This window comes from Onychomys torridus, chromosome 6 (assembly GCF_903995425.1).
Source record: "Onychomys torridus chromosome 6, mOncTor1.1, whole genome shotgun sequence".
Taxonomy (NCBI): domain Eukaryota; kingdom Metazoa; phylum Chordata; class Mammalia; order Rodentia; family Cricetidae; genus Onychomys; species Onychomys torridus.
Window position 1 is genome coordinate 98,982,872 of NC_050448.1, and position 18,240 is coordinate 99,001,111.

At 38.0% G+C, this 18,240-nt stretch overlaps 1 protein-coding gene across 3 annotated transcripts in view; it reads right to left on the reverse strand.

Moving 5' to 3' along the window:
- Positions 1–1,186: 1,186 nt before the first annotated feature.
- LOC118585657 (bifunctional heparan sulfate N-deacetylase/N-sulfotransferase 3) overlaps positions 1,187–18,240 on the reverse strand; it is a 154,350-nt gene continuing 137,296 nt past the window's right edge. For 2 of the 3 annotated variants that reach the window (XM_036190456.1, XM_036190458.1), the window contains exons 13-14: positions 6,051–6,153; positions 1,187–3,678 (exon numbers count right to left, since the gene is read on the reverse strand). In XM_036190456.1, the coding sequence (XP_036046349.1) occupies positions 3,559–3,678; positions 6,051–6,153 (223 nt within the window). In that variant the 3' untranslated portion in view covers positions 1,187–3,558. Of the gene's footprint in view, positions 3,679–6,050; positions 6,154–18,240 lie in introns of those variants that run through there. The other variant, XR_004945220.1, reaches the window with a different exon arrangement.

Sequence of the window (18,240 nt, forward strand, 5' to 3'; positions counted from 1 at the left end):
CCTTGACTAAACACTGACCATCTAAGCCAACACAGAAATAATTTCCTGAGACTCGTCAACCACAGAGGATGTTTCCCCATACGATTCCTAACTGTCTGAGTTAGCTACAGGGTGTTTTGGAGGTGTGATTAAGACAGGAAGAATCTGTGAGTTTCTGTTAGTTTCACCTCTAGGAGTTAAAAATAAAAAGATTGTTAAATCACTAAAATTAGAGCCAGCAACATGTCAACAACTTATTTAGAAAGATCTCCTAGAGAAGGAAGAATTACAAATAATTTCAAAAAAGTGAAAAACAGATACTCCCTTGCAATATTCTAGTTAAGTCTTTCATTACTGTAGCTGTTAGGGTTCTCTAGAGGAATCTCTGTCTCTGTCTCTGTCTCTGTCTCTCTCTGTCTCTGTCTCTGTCTCTCACATACACACACACACACACACACACACACACACACACACACACACACACAGGAAACTATGGTGTTGCTACCATAGTCAGAAGAGAATTCATGTACAGAGGGCAATTTGAAATTAAAGAAATACATTGGCATCACTGGTTTAGTGCCCTCTCATTAACAAGTTGTTGCTTAAGTAAGTGTGCCCAAGGGGCAGGTCTGATCTTCTGAAATCACACTAGTATTGCTATTTTAAACCCTGAACACTGATGGGTAGGTTCATTACCAGCTCATTGACTGGTTCTGAAGTGGATATAACCTAAGTCATCACACATTTGGAAAGAAGAATGTGAATCAGCTGTATTCTGAGTACTAATAATGCAGGGGTGGGAGGGGTTGTAATGTGAGAAAACCCAGTGTCTCGAAGAGAAAGAGATTCAAGCAGAAAAACTTTGTCGAGAATGAGGATACATGTCTAGCTCCTCTCCTCATTTTATGATTTTCTTGCAGAGATCATTTTCCAGATTTCTGTGAAAGGGACTAGTTCACATCTCTTAAAACACCACAGAGACAAAAGATCCCAGCAATGTCTTGAAAGCTGCAGCTTTGTTCTATCAGGAGACAAATAGAACAACAGCAGGCAAAACCGGAATAAAAATTCCTCATTACCTACTAAGCTTTTCAATTACCTCGCCATTTTCAATCATAACGGTGTTGCCTTTGAACTCTGACCATGTCCCTCTTCTACCCCAACACCAGCAAAACAAATACCTACTCATTACCTAAAATCACCAGGTCCGACATCTTTATTTTCTTATCAGAGTTTATTGTTATACATATGAGGTATCATGCCACTTTTAGAATTATATTGAGGGTTTTTTTTTATTTAAAAAAAAACCCAGAGGAAAATATGTTCCCAATAATTTTCATTCAATGTGAATGACAAGAATATTATAGCTATAAACACTGAAATAACCATTTCATTTCTTCCTGAGGAAGCCCCATATTATAAGCAATGAACAAGAATTCTATACAAAGCTAGTTTGAAATCATGTCCCCTCTCATTCTTTTCTCATAGGTTTCTGTTCTTTCAGGATAGCATAATAGCCAGCTGGAGCTCCCAGTGTGAAGCCTGTGGGTGTCCTCTGGAATTTGGAGCTGTCTCTGTGACATGCCTAGTGGTCAAAAGCCTTTCAAAGGGCTGCTGTTGCACATTGCTTCAACATGTACTTGTGAGTGAGCAGGTCTTGGTACCCTCTCTCTTCTTATCTGGTTCATTATAAGTGCTATTTTTACCATTTATTTTACAGGCACCGTCTACCTAGACTAAAGGATGTCAGTAGCCAATTTATCCAGAGGTTCAAATGTGGAGACATATGTGAACTCATCTCCTCACTCCCTTCATGAGCTGACACGCTGTTGCCAGTGAGACTGTAACAGCTGGAGCTGCCAGGTCTCACGACCCCCTTGAGCCAATTTTCTTAAATTAATGGACATGGAAGTGAAGGATGATTGTCCTGCTGGGTTTGGCAGGCGACGCTTCCGAAGCCGCAGCCGTAAGAGGGAAGGCTGATCTCACTGTCTTTTGCTTTTGCTTCTCAGTCAGGGTTCTTACAATTTGGTTGTGTGTTCGATTCTTTCTGGTAAGTGCTTAAAAATGACTGTGTTCTGTGAGTACATAAAATATGGAAAAACCTTGAATAGACAAAGCGATAATTGTGATGTGTATCAGGAAGTACACGGTGAGAGGGAGCATGTTGTTTCCTCACTGGTAAATAACTGAAAGAGTACTTTTATGCACTATAATGACAGTCCACATCTTTAGGTCATTGACTTTCTTGCATATCTTTTTTCTAAACATGTCTTGCAAAATACTTTCTAAGAGCTTGTGTGGTCGCAGCAGGGCATGTACTACTTAATATTTACATATGTGTCAATTACAATACAAAATTAGGTAAATATTAACACAGGAAAGTATGATCTACTGTACTCTTGTTTTGAATTCCTGGCTCACATGTTTAATTTAAGTTGAATATATTTCAGGAGCCAGGCTTATCTTTGCACTTCTGTGCTTGTTTTTACAGATAGTCCTGTTGGGCAGGGATGTGGAAGATATGTGAGATATTCTCAAACATTGGACTTTACCTGCTCAGCTGTCTCCACCTTGTAGCACAAGAATCATTTCAAATATTAGATTAAAATTTGTATATCAATTCATTTTTACATAAATCCATACATTCTATGATTTCCCTTGGGATCACCCGGAAAAATGCAGTTTTTCAATAATGTAAGTCTGAGGATTTTAGCAAAGCACCTCAAGGAACTGAGTTTGTTCAGTAGCTGCTCTGCACATTTAAAGGTCGGTGTGTCGCAGAGAGGACACTTCCTGCAGACTCTGCTTGTGTTTCTCTATAACTGAAGGTGACCCGGATAGACCCACAGCTTACAGCGGGCAGCACAGTGTTCTCAATGGCCTACCTTTAGATGCTCACCCTCTCTCTCTCAGTGGACTTAGGACTTTTCCATTGGTACTCACTATTTTGATGTAAACATAGGTTTCTCTCTGCTATCTGAAAGGTTTGCAATGCAGAGCTCCATAAGCACAATGAACTATGCACAAGGAGCCTTTGCTCCAGCACCACTTCTTTAGTGGAGACAAAGCCTCCTGTCCACTTCCCTGTCTCTGGTCTCACACGGTCGTGGTTTATGCTGACAGCCTTTTTTCCCCCCCATACTTTTAGAATTTTACACTGTGACATTTATCATCGTAGAAGATACTTCAAAGAGTCAAAACAAAAACAAACAAACAAAACAAAACATTTTACAGTCAAACAAGGGTCCAGAAATCTATGGAAATTCAACTTTAGTTGATATACAAAATTGTAAATATTAGTGTGACACGGAACAGGTGTGTATCAGTGTTTTGTTTCTTCGTTTTTGTTTTTAAATTTACATTGGTTGCTGCTGGGCTTCCACACGAGTACAGAGTGGAAGGCCACTGGCCATGAAGCTTCTTAAAGATACTTTATACGCCCCCAGTCCCCACAATCATCCACAAGCCAGCACATGGAAGGAGCCTTGCTTGTTTTTCTTGATGAAGAGGTATGTGTTTGACAGCTTTTCGGTAGCTTCTGTGAGCTCTGGAGGAGATTCACGTTGCTTCTCCACGCTACCTCACCTTCTGCAGCTCCTGTCTCAGCCATGAGGGCAGAGGCTGCCCCAGCCTGTGCAGCAGCTTTGACAGCTCCACATTATGGTCCCGGTAGTAGCTGGACAGATACGCTCTGCTCTGAGTGCGGAGTGGGAGAAACACATACTTTATTTTACTAAACTATATTTCATGCATGTTGACTCTGCTGAAATGAGTGCCTCCTGTACCAACAACTATGGGTCAAAATTTGCATGAAGCACGTGGACTGTGTTGGTAACACCCTATGATGCTTTGCTTTCTGTCTGGAGTCTGCAGTAGCCGAGGCGACCACTGTAGTGGGAAAGATTGCTACTCCAATTGTGCTACGTGCTTGTGTTTCCAGCCCTCTGTGGAGTCTCGTGTTTGGAGACTAATTGCGTAAAGTCAGACACTTTACTTTGTTAGGTAAACTCAGTATGTGTTTACAGAGTAACCTCGCTGGCATCTACGTCAACATTCTGAAAAGCTGACCTTTTTCTTATTAATTTAGACTAGCACCAATTTTGTAGAGTATCTCAGTTTTGTCTATGTTAGAGCAGAGGGGACTAAGACACCAGGATACACCTTAGTGCCTTCTAGTAATTATACATGGAAGTAGCTTTGATGTGAAAATTAAATATTTAAACTTTTTTATTGAAACAATGGGGGAAATTACCTTTTGACATGTTTTTAGTGTATTCTGACTGTTTTCACAGTGATCTGATAGTGTTATTTTGATAGTCCCTCAAACAGAATAACAGAATTAGAATTCTTTTTTTTTTTTCTTTCTCGAGACACAGTTTCTCTGTGTAGTTTTGGTGCCTGTCTTGGATCTCACTCTGTAGACAAGGCTCTGCCTCCTGAGTACTGAGATTAAAGGCACAGAATTAGAATTTTTACAAAGTAATCTCATGAAAACAGTAAGTCCCTCTCTCATTTATGTCATCTGTACAGACTTTCATTGTGACCTGACCAAGGTCCTGTCTATCAGACTGGCACAATGCATTGTCCTCCAAACATTTAAGGATAAAAATTTGTTAAATAAATACAGACTACTGAGAAATTTTGATGACCTCAGTATTGTCAGTTAACACAATGTATTTAATACTGTGAAAAAAATCCACAATATTTAAATTTCTGAGTTCTAAAAAATTATAGTAATCAACTTATTTTTTGTAGTCAAACTATATGCTAAATATAGTATGAATAAATCTTAGTGATGCACAATAAGCATAAAGGAAAAATACAGGGCACCTGTACAAATACAGGAGCTATGAAACGGCACCTCAGGCATCCACCATGCCATTGTAAGCAGAGTAAACAAAGTGTTGAGTAACAACATGCATGTGTCCATTTCATAGCCTAGACTATGTGTTGCTGTGCTAGACAATTGAGAGAGATGTTAATTATCTTATGTCACTAGCATATTAACAGTTCAAAGCTTAGTATACCATATTATCAGTTAACATTATAATCTATGTCCCATAGAATTATTTGACATTGAAAACAGAAAATATTTTTTTCACTTTCTAGTTGATGTATTTCCTATCTTCATTTTAGTTGACTTTTTTAATAGATCAATTCTGTGCAGCTATCATTATCTGCTTTTCAGATTTATAGTCAGAAATTCTATTCCCTTTCATTTTTGCAAGACAGATATCAATTATATAAATGGAAAAATCAAAGTAACCATCCTAGATATATTGAAACACAAATATCACTTTTAATTTTAATTAAAATGTTATTTTATTGCATTTCTTTTATTTTAGCGCATGTGTGTGTGTGTGTGTGTGTGTGTGTGTGTGTATACATGGCACACACACACACACACACACACACACGCATGCCATGACATATGGGAGGATGTCAGAAGACCGTCTGCAGCAGCTGGCTTCCCCTTTCCACCATGTGTCCAGGATCACAGTCAGGTCTTCTGATTCGGTGGCAGGAGTCTTCACCCATTAAGCCTTCTCTTCCACCCTTAATTTTCTTTCTTTCTTTCTTTCTTTCTTTCTTTCTTTCTTTCTTTCTTTCTTTCTTTCTTTCTTCCTTCCTTCCTTCCTTCCTTCCTTCCTTCCTTCAGTAATTTATAATATTTTAATACCATTGTCTTTCTTTGAAATACTGTGTTTCATAATTTTTATTTCTCATTTTTAACTGTTTCACAGCTTTCATACATTTATACAATGAAATTTTGAATTTTCAACTCTGTTTCCATCCCCCATCCTCTTCCTTCTCCCTTCCTCCTCCAGGGGGGTAACTAATCTTATGAGGGTAGGGATGGGTGTCACCTTCTTTGTGGTGTAGTCACAGACAAATGGCCCTTGCCTTACAGAACGCCTTCCTACTCTGTGTGTGCAGGAGATAACTCTGTAACCCAAAGTGGACCCACTGAATTTCAGTATGTACTTAACCACTTTTCTAAGGAAATATGTGTGGTATTACTACTATTTATCATTTCTACATTTTATATTTTCGGGTTCTATACTTACATCAGAATCCATTGGTGGATATTTTCTTCCTTTACTCTTTCCAAGGCATTTTGTTTTTCCTTCTTCCAATAGCTGACACCAGAAGCCTTTATGAGAATCAAACCTAAAAACAGAAGAAATTCAAGCAGTTTATAAACCACAATAACCAGCTATCAATTCATAAGCAGGGAAATGGAGTTTTTTTTTTCATATAACCTCTTACATAAAGTCTTCTGGCACACTTCCTAATTCTCAGCCCATCTGTCATATTTATGAGTTTGCCAGGTTCTTAATAGAGCAATTTCCAGAAGACTTCCTATAAATAGAAGCTTATATGTCAGCAGTAGGGGTCCACCCTCACCCCTGAAAAGCAACCAGGCCTTTTGTACTTTGGAGTGTTAAAATGTGAATTCTGTAGCTATAATCCACTAAATTTCTGTTTAATGATCTTTTAAAATTTTGGTATGAGGTTAATATTAAGTGGAAATAACCTATAAATCAATTTTTTTTGCTGTAATTACAAAAACAATGATAGTAATACGCTAAATTTACATTTCTACTTACAATACTATTTCCTGCATTTATTTCTCACTTGGGCCTTTGCTTTTTTTTTCTTTTTTTGTTTTTGTTTTGTTTTTTGAGACAGGGTTTCTCTGTGTAGCTTTCCTGGAACTCACTTGGTAGCCCAGGCTGGCCTCAAAATCACAAAGTTCTGCCTGCCTCTGCCTCCCAAGTGCTGGGACTAAAGGTGTGCACCACCACCGCCTGGCTGGGTTTTGTTATAGCTCTCTAGGAAGTAATAGCACAGTGTTTTGTTTTGTGAATACTCACTAAATACAAGATAGATAATGGGGCTGGGTGCGGTGGTACATGCCTTTAATCCCACTACTTATGAGGCAGAGTCAGGCCCACTTGGTCTATAAAGTGAGTTCAAGGACAGCCAGAGCTACACAGTGAGACCTTGTCTCAAATAATCACACACACACACACACACACACACACACACGCACACACACACACACACACACACACACACACACGCACACACACACACACACACACACACACACACACACACACACACACACACACACACACACACACACACGCACACACACGCACACACGCGCGCACACACACACACACACACACACACACACACACACCAGGTAATAATGAAACGGAGAAAATGTTTGTCAAGGCCTAGTTTCTGTAGACCCCGTTTCCTTAGTATTCTGCTGAGTTCAAGTCTAGGCCTCTCCATTCTGCAGTCAAGGGCCAATCTTTCTATTCTATATTTATGTCTATCACAACGGATCTATTTGTGTTGTTTGTTGTAAACAAAGCAGTGATTTCCATGCTCAGATGTAAATGTGGAAGTGACAACAATGGTATTCCTTCACCTTTGTTAATTAATGATTTGACTGTCATTGTTTCTTCTCTGCTAGGAAGAATTACTTAGGGTTACATTTCCTTTGGTGTTTAGTTTGCATTGCTTAAAATCTTCCTGGGAACAATTTTGGAAATTTAAATGGAAACATGTTTAAATTATAATGAAATTTAAATAAAAACACTTAAATTATAATCTTGAAGTACCTAAGAATAAAATGAACAAAAAACATGCCACCATGAAAAATGCAAAAACACAGAAGGTGTAACCAAATGGGCGCTGTACCATTCACAAAGAAGATTGAATACTTAAAATCGTCTGGCTCCAACACTACATATAGATTCATATGATTCCAATTAAAACTTGACTAGACTCCGCTATTTTTTTTTTGTAGAAATGGAAAATGACTTTGAAGTATATATGAAAATATAAAGGACCTAGATAAGGTAAAACATTTTAAAAAGTTTGAAACAAAGAATCACATTGGAGATCTTACACTCCATACTTTCAATGTTTCTTTCTTTCTTTCTTTTTTTTTTTTTTTTGGTTTTTCAAGACAGGGTTTCTCTGTGTAGCTTTGCGCCTTTCCTGGAACTCACACGGTAGACCAGGCTGGCCTCGAACTCACAGAGATCCGCCTGCCTCTGCCTCCTGAGTGCTGGGATTAAAGGCGTGCGCCACCACTGCCCGGCTCAATGTTTCTTGAATGCTGAGCAATCAGTGCTGCTCACAGTCACAGTTATGGACCAATGGAGCAAAATAAAGGATGTAAAAAGAGACCTTCACATTCAGTGATGGGACCAAAACCAACTGTACTAGAAAAAATGAATATCATGGAAAATAAAGAACATTAGCAGTTTCATCACATTGATGGATAATTTAACATGAAATAGATAGATCACTGACCTAAACTTTTAGGTTAAAACTATAAAAATTCTGGAAGAAAGAGATGTAGAATTTTTTTTTTTTTTTTTTTTTTTTTTTTTTTTTTTTTTTTTTTTTAGAAAGGGTCTTGTTTATCACAAACTGGTCTCAACTTACTAGGTACCCAAGGAGGACTTTGAATTCCTGATCCTCCTGTTTCTACCTGTACAGTCCTTAGTGCTTGGATAATAGGTACACACTACCAAGTCCTTGGTTCACGCAGTGCTGAAGATCACACCCGGGACTTTCTGCATGTTAAGCAAGCACTCAACCAACTGACCTATATTCCCACCCTACATGAAACATCTTTGTGCTTTTAGGTTAGGCAAGTATTTCTTAAGATAAATTATAAAATGATAATTTTGAATGTATTAAGACTTTGTTCTTCTGAAGATACTTCAGAAAAGAAACAGAAAATTAGATACTAGAGAAAATATTTGTAAAATGTGTATCTGAAAAATTTATATTTGGTGTATGAAAGATGAAGGACTAATGGAAAAATGGAGGGGACTTTAATTATGGATGGGGAGAAAAGGCAATATAGTGAGGGAGGAAGGGATAAATAACATTCATATGTGTGAGAAAAACCATAGGGAAATATATTACTTTATATGCTTACTTAAAATAAACATAACATACATGTGTATATACATATATGTATATGTGTGTATATATGTATATACATTTTTAATAGAGTTATGTCACATGAATGATGGTGCTCTCCTAAAAGCCATTCAGCATCTGACAAAACCCCAGTGCCTCACATGGGAAACATCCCAAGTTGTTCGTTGGGGGAATATAAGAGTTTCTTAAAACAATATGTGCTATTGCCATTATTCTTAGTAAGGTAAGACTCTATTACTGAAGAAACTGCACACTTGAAGGAATCAAGTTGGAACTGAACTGGAAGCCTTCTGCCTGAGGACTGGCTTTCATAGTAGTGGCAGGTGCTATGCAAACTTCCAAGGGAGAGGAACAAATGGTAGTCCTACCCAACTGCAAAGCCTATAAATCACAATGATGAGCCCAACAATATATCCATAATGTGCAATAGTGGCACTTTTATCCTGGGGTTACCAATAGCTGTCTAATTGGACATAAGGCCCGGTAAGTGGAAAGGAATTCATGTCTGGTACTGTAAACATAGCCAACTGCCCTTGGTTAGTGAGGTTGAATACCCTAGAGAAGAACTCATTAATACCATTTACCTAAACTAATGTAATTTCTAACTGTATTCTAAAGAGCCTCATATCCACAGATACGTGGAATGTTCATCCTTCATCAATGAAACTTCTTTTTGGATTAGATGGAGACTATTATAGAAATCCACAGCTGGTCAAAACACAGAGAATAAATGTTCATAGGGTGCTCAAGGCCAGTGGCAACATCTGCAACACAGCCCATATACCTAAAGCTCAGGGAACATAATGGAAGAAGGGCAGAAAAGCAGTAAGAAGACCCGGATGCCTGTTGCTTGATAGTGTCCCTTAGACATGACAAGGACAATTAACTCTCAACAATATGGTTGCCTGAAGACCTGATGATGACAATATCAGTTGACAAACTAACATGGATGGTCTATCCCCAGATGAAGCACTATAGCTGGTCAATGACTACTAAGAGAAGAAGAATCTGTTTCCTCTTGGGATTCTAGGTTGTAGAATCCCAATGAATGCATGTACGTATAAGAAACTAAGTGACTTGGTATGTTGTATCTATATCTATATGAATATATAGATATGTGTGTATGGTTAACAATAATAATTAAGAGTTTATGAATTTGGGAGACAGGAGGAGTTTGAGGAAGAGGGAGGGCAGGAATGATATAGATGTCGTGTTCATGTACATGGTTCTAAAAAGTATATATAACTTTTAAAAATTGAGTAAAATTTTGAAAATGATACAACCAGAGAATGAGTGTTAAATTTACTCAACTTCATTGGTCATCAGGAAAACACAAATTAACATTAAAAATGAAATAACACTCATGAATTTAAATGATGCAATTTAAAGTTCTAAAGGAAACAATGGTAAAGGTGTGTAGAAAAGAGCATCACAGCCACATCGCTGTTTCTTTTAAAGCTGACAGTTTATTAGTATATGATTTTCTTGAAGGTATTTACTGAGTGAAACATGTGACCATGCAAAAATATTTATGTTCATAGTAGCTTTGTTCTAGCAGCAAAACAAAAATAAAAATAGAAAAAAAAAACCAAACCAGAATCAGCATCCATCGATTGATAAAAGGAACAGTCTATGACAAAGGTAGATGGATGGTTATTAGGTGAGCACTTAAATACGTCATGCTAAATTAAAGGAAGTAGCTGGTCTGGTTTTCAGGGGCTGAGCACAAGGGAAATAGCTTGATCGCCCAAGAGCATAAAAAGCATAAAACACAATTCTGGAGGGAGGGGTACCCTGGAAGAAGGGGCACTTTGGAGGGAGAGGTACTCTGTAACTTTATTGTTGTGGCTACAATTTACTTGTATTTGTTAAAATTTACTGAACCCATAAATATTATAATTGGGGGTTTTATTTATGAAAAATCACATATTAATAAAATATCTTAAATAATAGTATTACTTGATATATGTATATGTAAGTCTATGTGTGGCCAATTTTGTAGTTTATAACCACTGCCCTACGAAAGTAATATGAACTTCATTTCTGCATCGGCCCTTCCTCAGCTGTGCATCACAATGAACACAACTGCAGCCCACGTACACAAGCCCATTTCTTGCTACTACTAAAGTGACCATATGAGACCAGAACACACGGTATGCCATTATGTTGTATATATTCTTGTTTGAATCAGGCAGCTCAAAAGTTAATTTTACATTCAGAGGTCAAAGAAAGGATCAACAAGGTAGTCTTATTTAACTACCCCTGTGCAGAAGTCTCCAGAAAAAGCTTCCAGAACACTTCTAGAAAGAAGACGGCTCGTAGTTCTCACTAACACTTTAGTACCAGAAGTTTCCACATCTGAACTATTCTCATTGCAAGCCTTCAAGTGGTCAAGATTCAGAATCCAGAACAACTGATATTATATTGCTAATATATCTTATTACAGATATATGACTACGACACATAGATGCTATGTGAAGAACTTTTCCAGGTGTATTACATTTGCTTTTTTTGCTTTTTGAGACAGGGTTTCTCTGTATAACCCTGGCTGTCCTGGAAGTCACCTTGTAGACCAGGTTAGTCTTGAACCCAGAGATTCACCTGCCTCTGCTTCTTGAGTTGATACTGATGTTAAAATTAATTAGCAAAAGTAAAATAAGGGTAGTGAAATGGTTCAGCCTGTAAAGGCATGACTGCACAAGCCTGGGGACCTGAGTTCAATGCCCAGAACCCATGTAAAGGTAGAGGAGAGAACTGACTTCTCAAAGTCACATTCTGACATGACATCCCCATGGCATGTGTGCTCTTACACACATACATCGTATACACACACAATCACAATTTGGGGGGAAAAAAAGGAATATAGTTTTTTTTCAACTACTTGTTGAAAGAAACTTGGTCAGGTATCTTACAGATGGCATCATGCAGGGCTTTACTGAGGGAAAATGTGTGTGTGTGTGTGTGTGTGTGTGTGTGTGTGTGTGTGTGTGTGTGTTACGGGAAGGGGGTGTTTGTAACCACTACCTAGGGCAGCATGTAAATGTTTAGGTTAGTGGTGTGAGTGTAGAGGACGAAGGCAAGCCATTGTGTGTGTTTTTCAGGTGGCCTGAGGAATCATCAGGTTTGATTGCTCACCATGAACCATCACAAAGGAAAACAAAGGGATCACTGTCTTTGTTGGGCCAATGACATTATTTCAGAGTCTAGGTGAAAGGTTTGATGGAGAAAGCTGTCTCCACATCTATTTAAAAAAGCAGTAATGGTCTTCCCCGCAAGAATAACCCCAGGACCACTGTGTGAACATCAGCCTCTTTTAAGGTGGGCACTCATAGCCATTTTATAGCTGAGTCCCTCCTTCCAAGGCTTTCAGGAAATGAGCCATTGGAAGAAGTGTAATATACTGCTTAGTGTCTGACCTTGTGGGTGCCGCACAGTGGAGTTAAAGCCACTCCATGGTTGTGTCCCCAGAGTCCTGTATATGATAGTTATTAATAAACTTGAATTAAAGAGTAAAATTAGAGAGGATAAAAATGCTTGTAAGCTTGTGAAGAAAATCACCTGGGGACCTTATGTGGACATAATAAAGTAGACTTGGGTCAGGAGAAGATTCTCCATGGAGAATGACAGCCCTTAACATTCTGTATTAGTGAAAACACAATTCACCTTGGATAGATGAATATGCAGAGGACTCTTAGAAAGTGTGTCTGAAGTTTCTTCAAACTGCAATTGCATTTCCATGTGAAACTAGAGCAGATGGGCTTTCAAAATCAAAAGACCATAATTTGTGCTATGAATACAAGACAAGAACAGGATATATACATACATCAAGATATGTTTAAATATAATAATACTTGAATTTTATGTGTACAATCCAATGACTATGAAATTATCATAGTTTCAGAATATTTTTTTGCCTCACAAAAACCGAAACTCAAACTCAACCCTGATTTGACAATCCTTGATTTCATTCTATTCTGTTTTCTCTTGAGACAAGGTCTTGCCATGTAGTTCAGGATAGTTTGATACACACAATACATGCTAGGCTGGTCTTAAACTCACACCAGCCTTCCTGCTTCAGCTTCCAAGTGCTTAAATTATGGGCCTATGTTATGCACCTAAGTCAAACTTCATTATTTATTGATATTTCCTTTTTTTTCCCCGCCGAGCATGGATATGCCAAATCAATCCATTTACCAGGTGATAGGCATTTGGATAATTTCTTGCTTTTATATATAATTTATAATGCTTCTATAAATATTTACTTACAAATTTTTAATTGACTTAGGCTTTTATTTATCTTGAGATAGATTCCTCCAAGCAAAGTTGGGCTGTTGGTGAGATGGTGTTTAATTTTCAAGAAACTACAAAACTACTCACCAAAGGGGCATATTATGCCAGTTTTAAATTTTAAACAAAATTAAAAAATTCCCCTAATTATTGTCAACATTTAGTATTATCTTTTGGGTCCATGTCCATTTGGGTTGACTTTTGAAGTACAGCCATCCATCCTGTGGCATTGAGTGGTGTCTGAATGGGATTTTAATTTGTATCTTTCTGGTTACATGTTCATGTGGAAAGTGCATGTAAAACGTCTCTTGACCACATTCCAGAGCAGGCAACATTCCCAGGAGTAGTAGGGCAACACAAACTGGACTTTATGGAAATAACAAAGAAAGAAAAGAAAAGAAAGAAAGCAAGAAGGAAAAGAAAGAAAGAGAGAAAGCTTAATGATCAGTGGGTAGAGAGATGAAGGTAGATATGGGGAGGAATGGGAAGAAGAGGGGTGAATATGATCAAACGTGAAAGTCTCAAAGACTTAGTAAAATAAAAAAAAAACTCATTTCAAGTTTCCAGATTTAAAAAAAAAAGGTACAGTTTCTACATTATATATAGCTTACACACACATCTTTGTGTTGTATGCACATACATGCCACAGTACATATTTGGTGGTCAGAAGACAGCTTGTGGCGGTCAGCTCTTTCTACCCTGAGGGATCTGGGGACCAAATGCAGGTTGTCAGACTTTGGGGAAAGAGTCTGTATCCAGTGAGTCACCTTGCTGGCCCAGATTTCAGTTTTAAACTCAGAAGATGTAGTACACATTAGGAGAGAGGCGCAGTATTGGTTTTCTCTGATTCAAACATCTTGTGTTAATGGGAAGAGCTTAAAGATGGGAAGTATACATTGCAATAACTGATTTTCAATCCTGCCTTCCCAACTCACTTGTTGGGTGACTTTTGGCTTACTTTTTCTGTGCTTTAGTTTTTATGTCTAAAAAGTGGAACTAATGGAGTGTGGGAGCCCACAGAGACTTCCTAGTGAGAATTTACTCAGGGTCAGAGGATCTGAGCTTGTTTTACCCATCAGGGCTGCATAACGAGATGATTTGATCATGAGCATGTTTACCAGGTGTTTGGAAGGGGCTACACTTGGCTGTGCAGTGTACTTTGATCTTGCAAGTGGGGAGGTCTTTTGCTCCTCTTCTTGGCATATTATAGAAAGTCCTTTTCAATAAAGGATGAGGCTGTTGTATTGATCCAGCACCCCCCCCCCCCAAAGCTATCCTGTGTTTCTGTGTTCTTGTCCACTAGATCTCTCTTTCTATCTGATATTTCTTCATTCCTCTCTCCCCCACCTAAGCACCCTTCAAAAGGTAGGAGCTGGATCCCTCCCCCCCAAATGGGACACAGATATAAACATTTTGAGAACATTCTCAAAAAATGAAATACAAATGGCTGAGAAACACTTAAATAAATGGTCAACATCCTTAGTCATCAGGGAAATCCATATCAAAACCATTTTGAGATTTCATCTTACACCAGTCAGAATGGCCAAGATCAATAAAACAAATCACATTTTGGTGAGGATGTGAAGTAAGGGAACTACTCATCCATTGCTAGTAGGAGTGCAAACTTGTACAATCACTGTGGAATTTAGTATGGTGTTTCCTCAGGAAGATGGGAATCAATCTACTTCAAGGTCCAGCTATACTACTCTTGGGCATTTACCCCAAGGACTCCCATATCCTACTACAGAGACATTTGCTCAACAATATTCATTGATGCTCTATTCATAATAGTCAGAAATTGGAAACAGCCTGGGTGTGCATCAATGGATGAATGGATAAAGAAATTATACATTTACAAAATGGAATATTACTTAGTCATTAAAAATGAAATCATTAAATTTACAAGTAAATGGGTGGTGCTAGAAAATAATCATCCTGAGTGAGGTAACCCAGACCCCATAAGATAAATATAACATGTATTCATTTATATGTAGATGTTAAGTGTTTGTTAAGCAGGCTACAATCCAAATAACCACAGAGGTTAGTTAGAGAGTAAAGGACTAGGTAGGAGGGAAGGCTCTCCCTAGGAAAGGGAAATAGAATAGATGAATACAGATGGAAGAGGAAGGGGCTGGAGTGGAGATCAGAGTGGGAAGGAATAGAGTGGTTAGGGAGGGAACATGGGAGTGTTAGTTAAGGGATTGCATAGAAACCTACTACAATAGAAGCTTCTTAAAATATATATGTATTTGAAAGAAATCTAAATAGAATCACCAAATCACAGGTGAGACAAAGCCCCTAGATCTCTCTTGCCACCAAATGAAACCTCCAATGCCAGGAATGGGTTACATATCATTGAGCTGTTGGCCAAAAGAGCTTTATGGAAGACCCCAAACAACCCAGACAATTGTCAAAGCTATTGGTTGGAACATTGAGACCTAGAAGGGAGGTCTCCATTAAATATCTTCCCTGAGGATTCAGGGAATTCTGATGAAGAAAAGGCAGAAAGACTGTAAGAGCCAATGAAGGTGAAAGACATTAAGGAAACAAAGCCTTCTAGACACAACAGGACTGATGCACATATGAACTCACAGAGACTATGGCAGCAAACCCAAGTCAGACGGTGCCCTAGTGCTTGAGAGGGGATGTGGACACAAAACCCCATCCATAACCCAAAGCTTATCTCCAAATGACAACTGCTTCCAAAGGAGAAGTTAGTTTTCTTCAGTGGAGTCTCACTGGGTATACATACCATACTTAAGGACCGGCCCCAGTCCAGCTGTAGTGATCAACACAAGAAGGAACTCAGTGGTACTTTCAGAGGATTTTTTTGTTTCATAATGTTTTGTCTGGGCATTTTAAAATGTTTTAACCTGCAGGTGTTTTGCTTATATATTATGGTTTTTGATTTTGTGTCTTTATGGGATGTCTCTGTACATGGATGTGTGTCTTTGTGTCTATCTATATGTTTCTTGTGCTTTTTTTCCCTTTGGCTCCTTTTAAAAATCTGTTCATTTGCTTATTTTGTCTTTTCAGGTTTGTTTTTATTTTGTACTATTATCAGATTATTTGCTTACTTATTTTTGTATGCCTGCTTGTTTTCTAATAAGAAAGAACAAGAAAGGGTATAGATTTGGGTAGATGGGAAGGTGCACAGGATCTGGGAGGAATTATGGGAGGGTTAACCTAACCAGAATATATTATAAGAAAAAAAGTCTATTTTCAATAAGAAGAGAAAGAAACTAACAATGGTGTTCTTGTGACAATATATATGAATGTGTATCTACATATAAGATACCCAGTAAATAACTATATTTGCATCTATATAAATATTTATGAATATATCATAAACAATTGGAGTAAAATTTCTGTTTTCTTGCCAACCCTTAGCATTTTCTAGGTTGCTATCTTACAGATAGCCAGAAAGCCAACAAATTGTAGTTCTCATCACTACTAATTTTTGGCAGTTTTAACATGGCAAATTTTACTTAGGCTTATCAGCAGTGATTGGGGAGACTTCCTGGCCAATATTAACTTGGGCTGTAATTAAAAAGATACTAGAAGTTTTTCTGAATAGTCAAGAGGGTTCAAAGTTCCCATGTGACTCAGCCAAGCCTTAACCAGAAAACACAGCAAAACAAAAGAGAAACACAGACTATGTCAGTCTCTCGCCTTCCATTTTCATTGCTCACTATTGACATTTTCAAAGTGCATTAGTATTAAATATTCATAAAACACAATCTGGTGTCATTAATCTGAAAAAGTATGCCCCTGACTGAGAAATGATCTGCAAGGTTAGCATTTTGAAAGTGAAGACATCTGTTGACCAGTGATAATTCTGAATGGAGATTGTCTTAGTTTGGGTTTTTATTGCTGTAAAGAGACACTATGGCCCTGGCGACTCTTATAAAGAAAACATTTAATTGGGATGGCTCACTTACAGTTCAGAGGTTCAGTCCATTATCATCATGTTGGGGAGCATGGCAGCATGCAGATAGATGTGGTGCTGTAGTAGCTGAGAGTCTTACATCTTGCAGGCAAGAGGAATTTGACTGATACAATGGGCAGTATTCTGAGCATAAGAAACCTTAAAGTCTGCCCCAAGAGTGACACACTTCTTCCAACAAGGCCACACCCACTCCAACAAAGGCACACCTCCTAATAGTGCCACTCCCTATGAGATTATGGGGGCCAATTACATCCAACCTACCACAGATATATAGGAAAATTAAAAGTAGATATTTTTGAATTTGGCTTATGTGAATTAGAATGATCTGTGTCCAGCATCGTTACCCTTCTTTTCTCTCAGATAACTAGTCAGTTTCCTACACTCTGTAACACGGTTTATGTAGCATCACTACAGCAATGCTTTCAAAGGTTAGGATTAAGCTTATGTTAAACAAGGGCTGTACAATGGACTGTACGTACAAGAGCTGTACAACGATCTGATTAGATACTTCCTATTTACATTGTTTTAGGTTTATACTGTTTATTTCAAATCACAAACTCACCAAGAGAATCAAATTTAAAAAAATAAATTATAGGCCCATCATGACAGTTAAAATATCATATATTATCTTGTGAAATTTAGAATTCTTAAACACTTTCCTCAGCAGTTGTGGAAAGAAAGAATCTCGATTGTCGAGGTTTTTTTTTGGCCATTCCTCTTGGAAAGTACCTTTGATACTAGAGTTAGCTCTACTGAAGATAATCAGCATAGGACCTTTTGGGAATGTTCCTGCATGCCAAGTTGTACAGACTGCCTCCTATTCCCCCATTGCACTGTGTGTAAACACTGCATTGATGTGGTTTATAGTTTACTACATCTATAGAGGACTTTAAGAAAAAAGTGGTGGTGATAATAACTTCAATCCGCTGGGTATCTACAAGAGGGCACCTAGAAATGCTAAGTGTTGGAGTGCTACAGTTGCTTATGGTAACAAAAATATTTCTTTTTGTTCCTTTTTGAGTATAAAAAGAGATAAT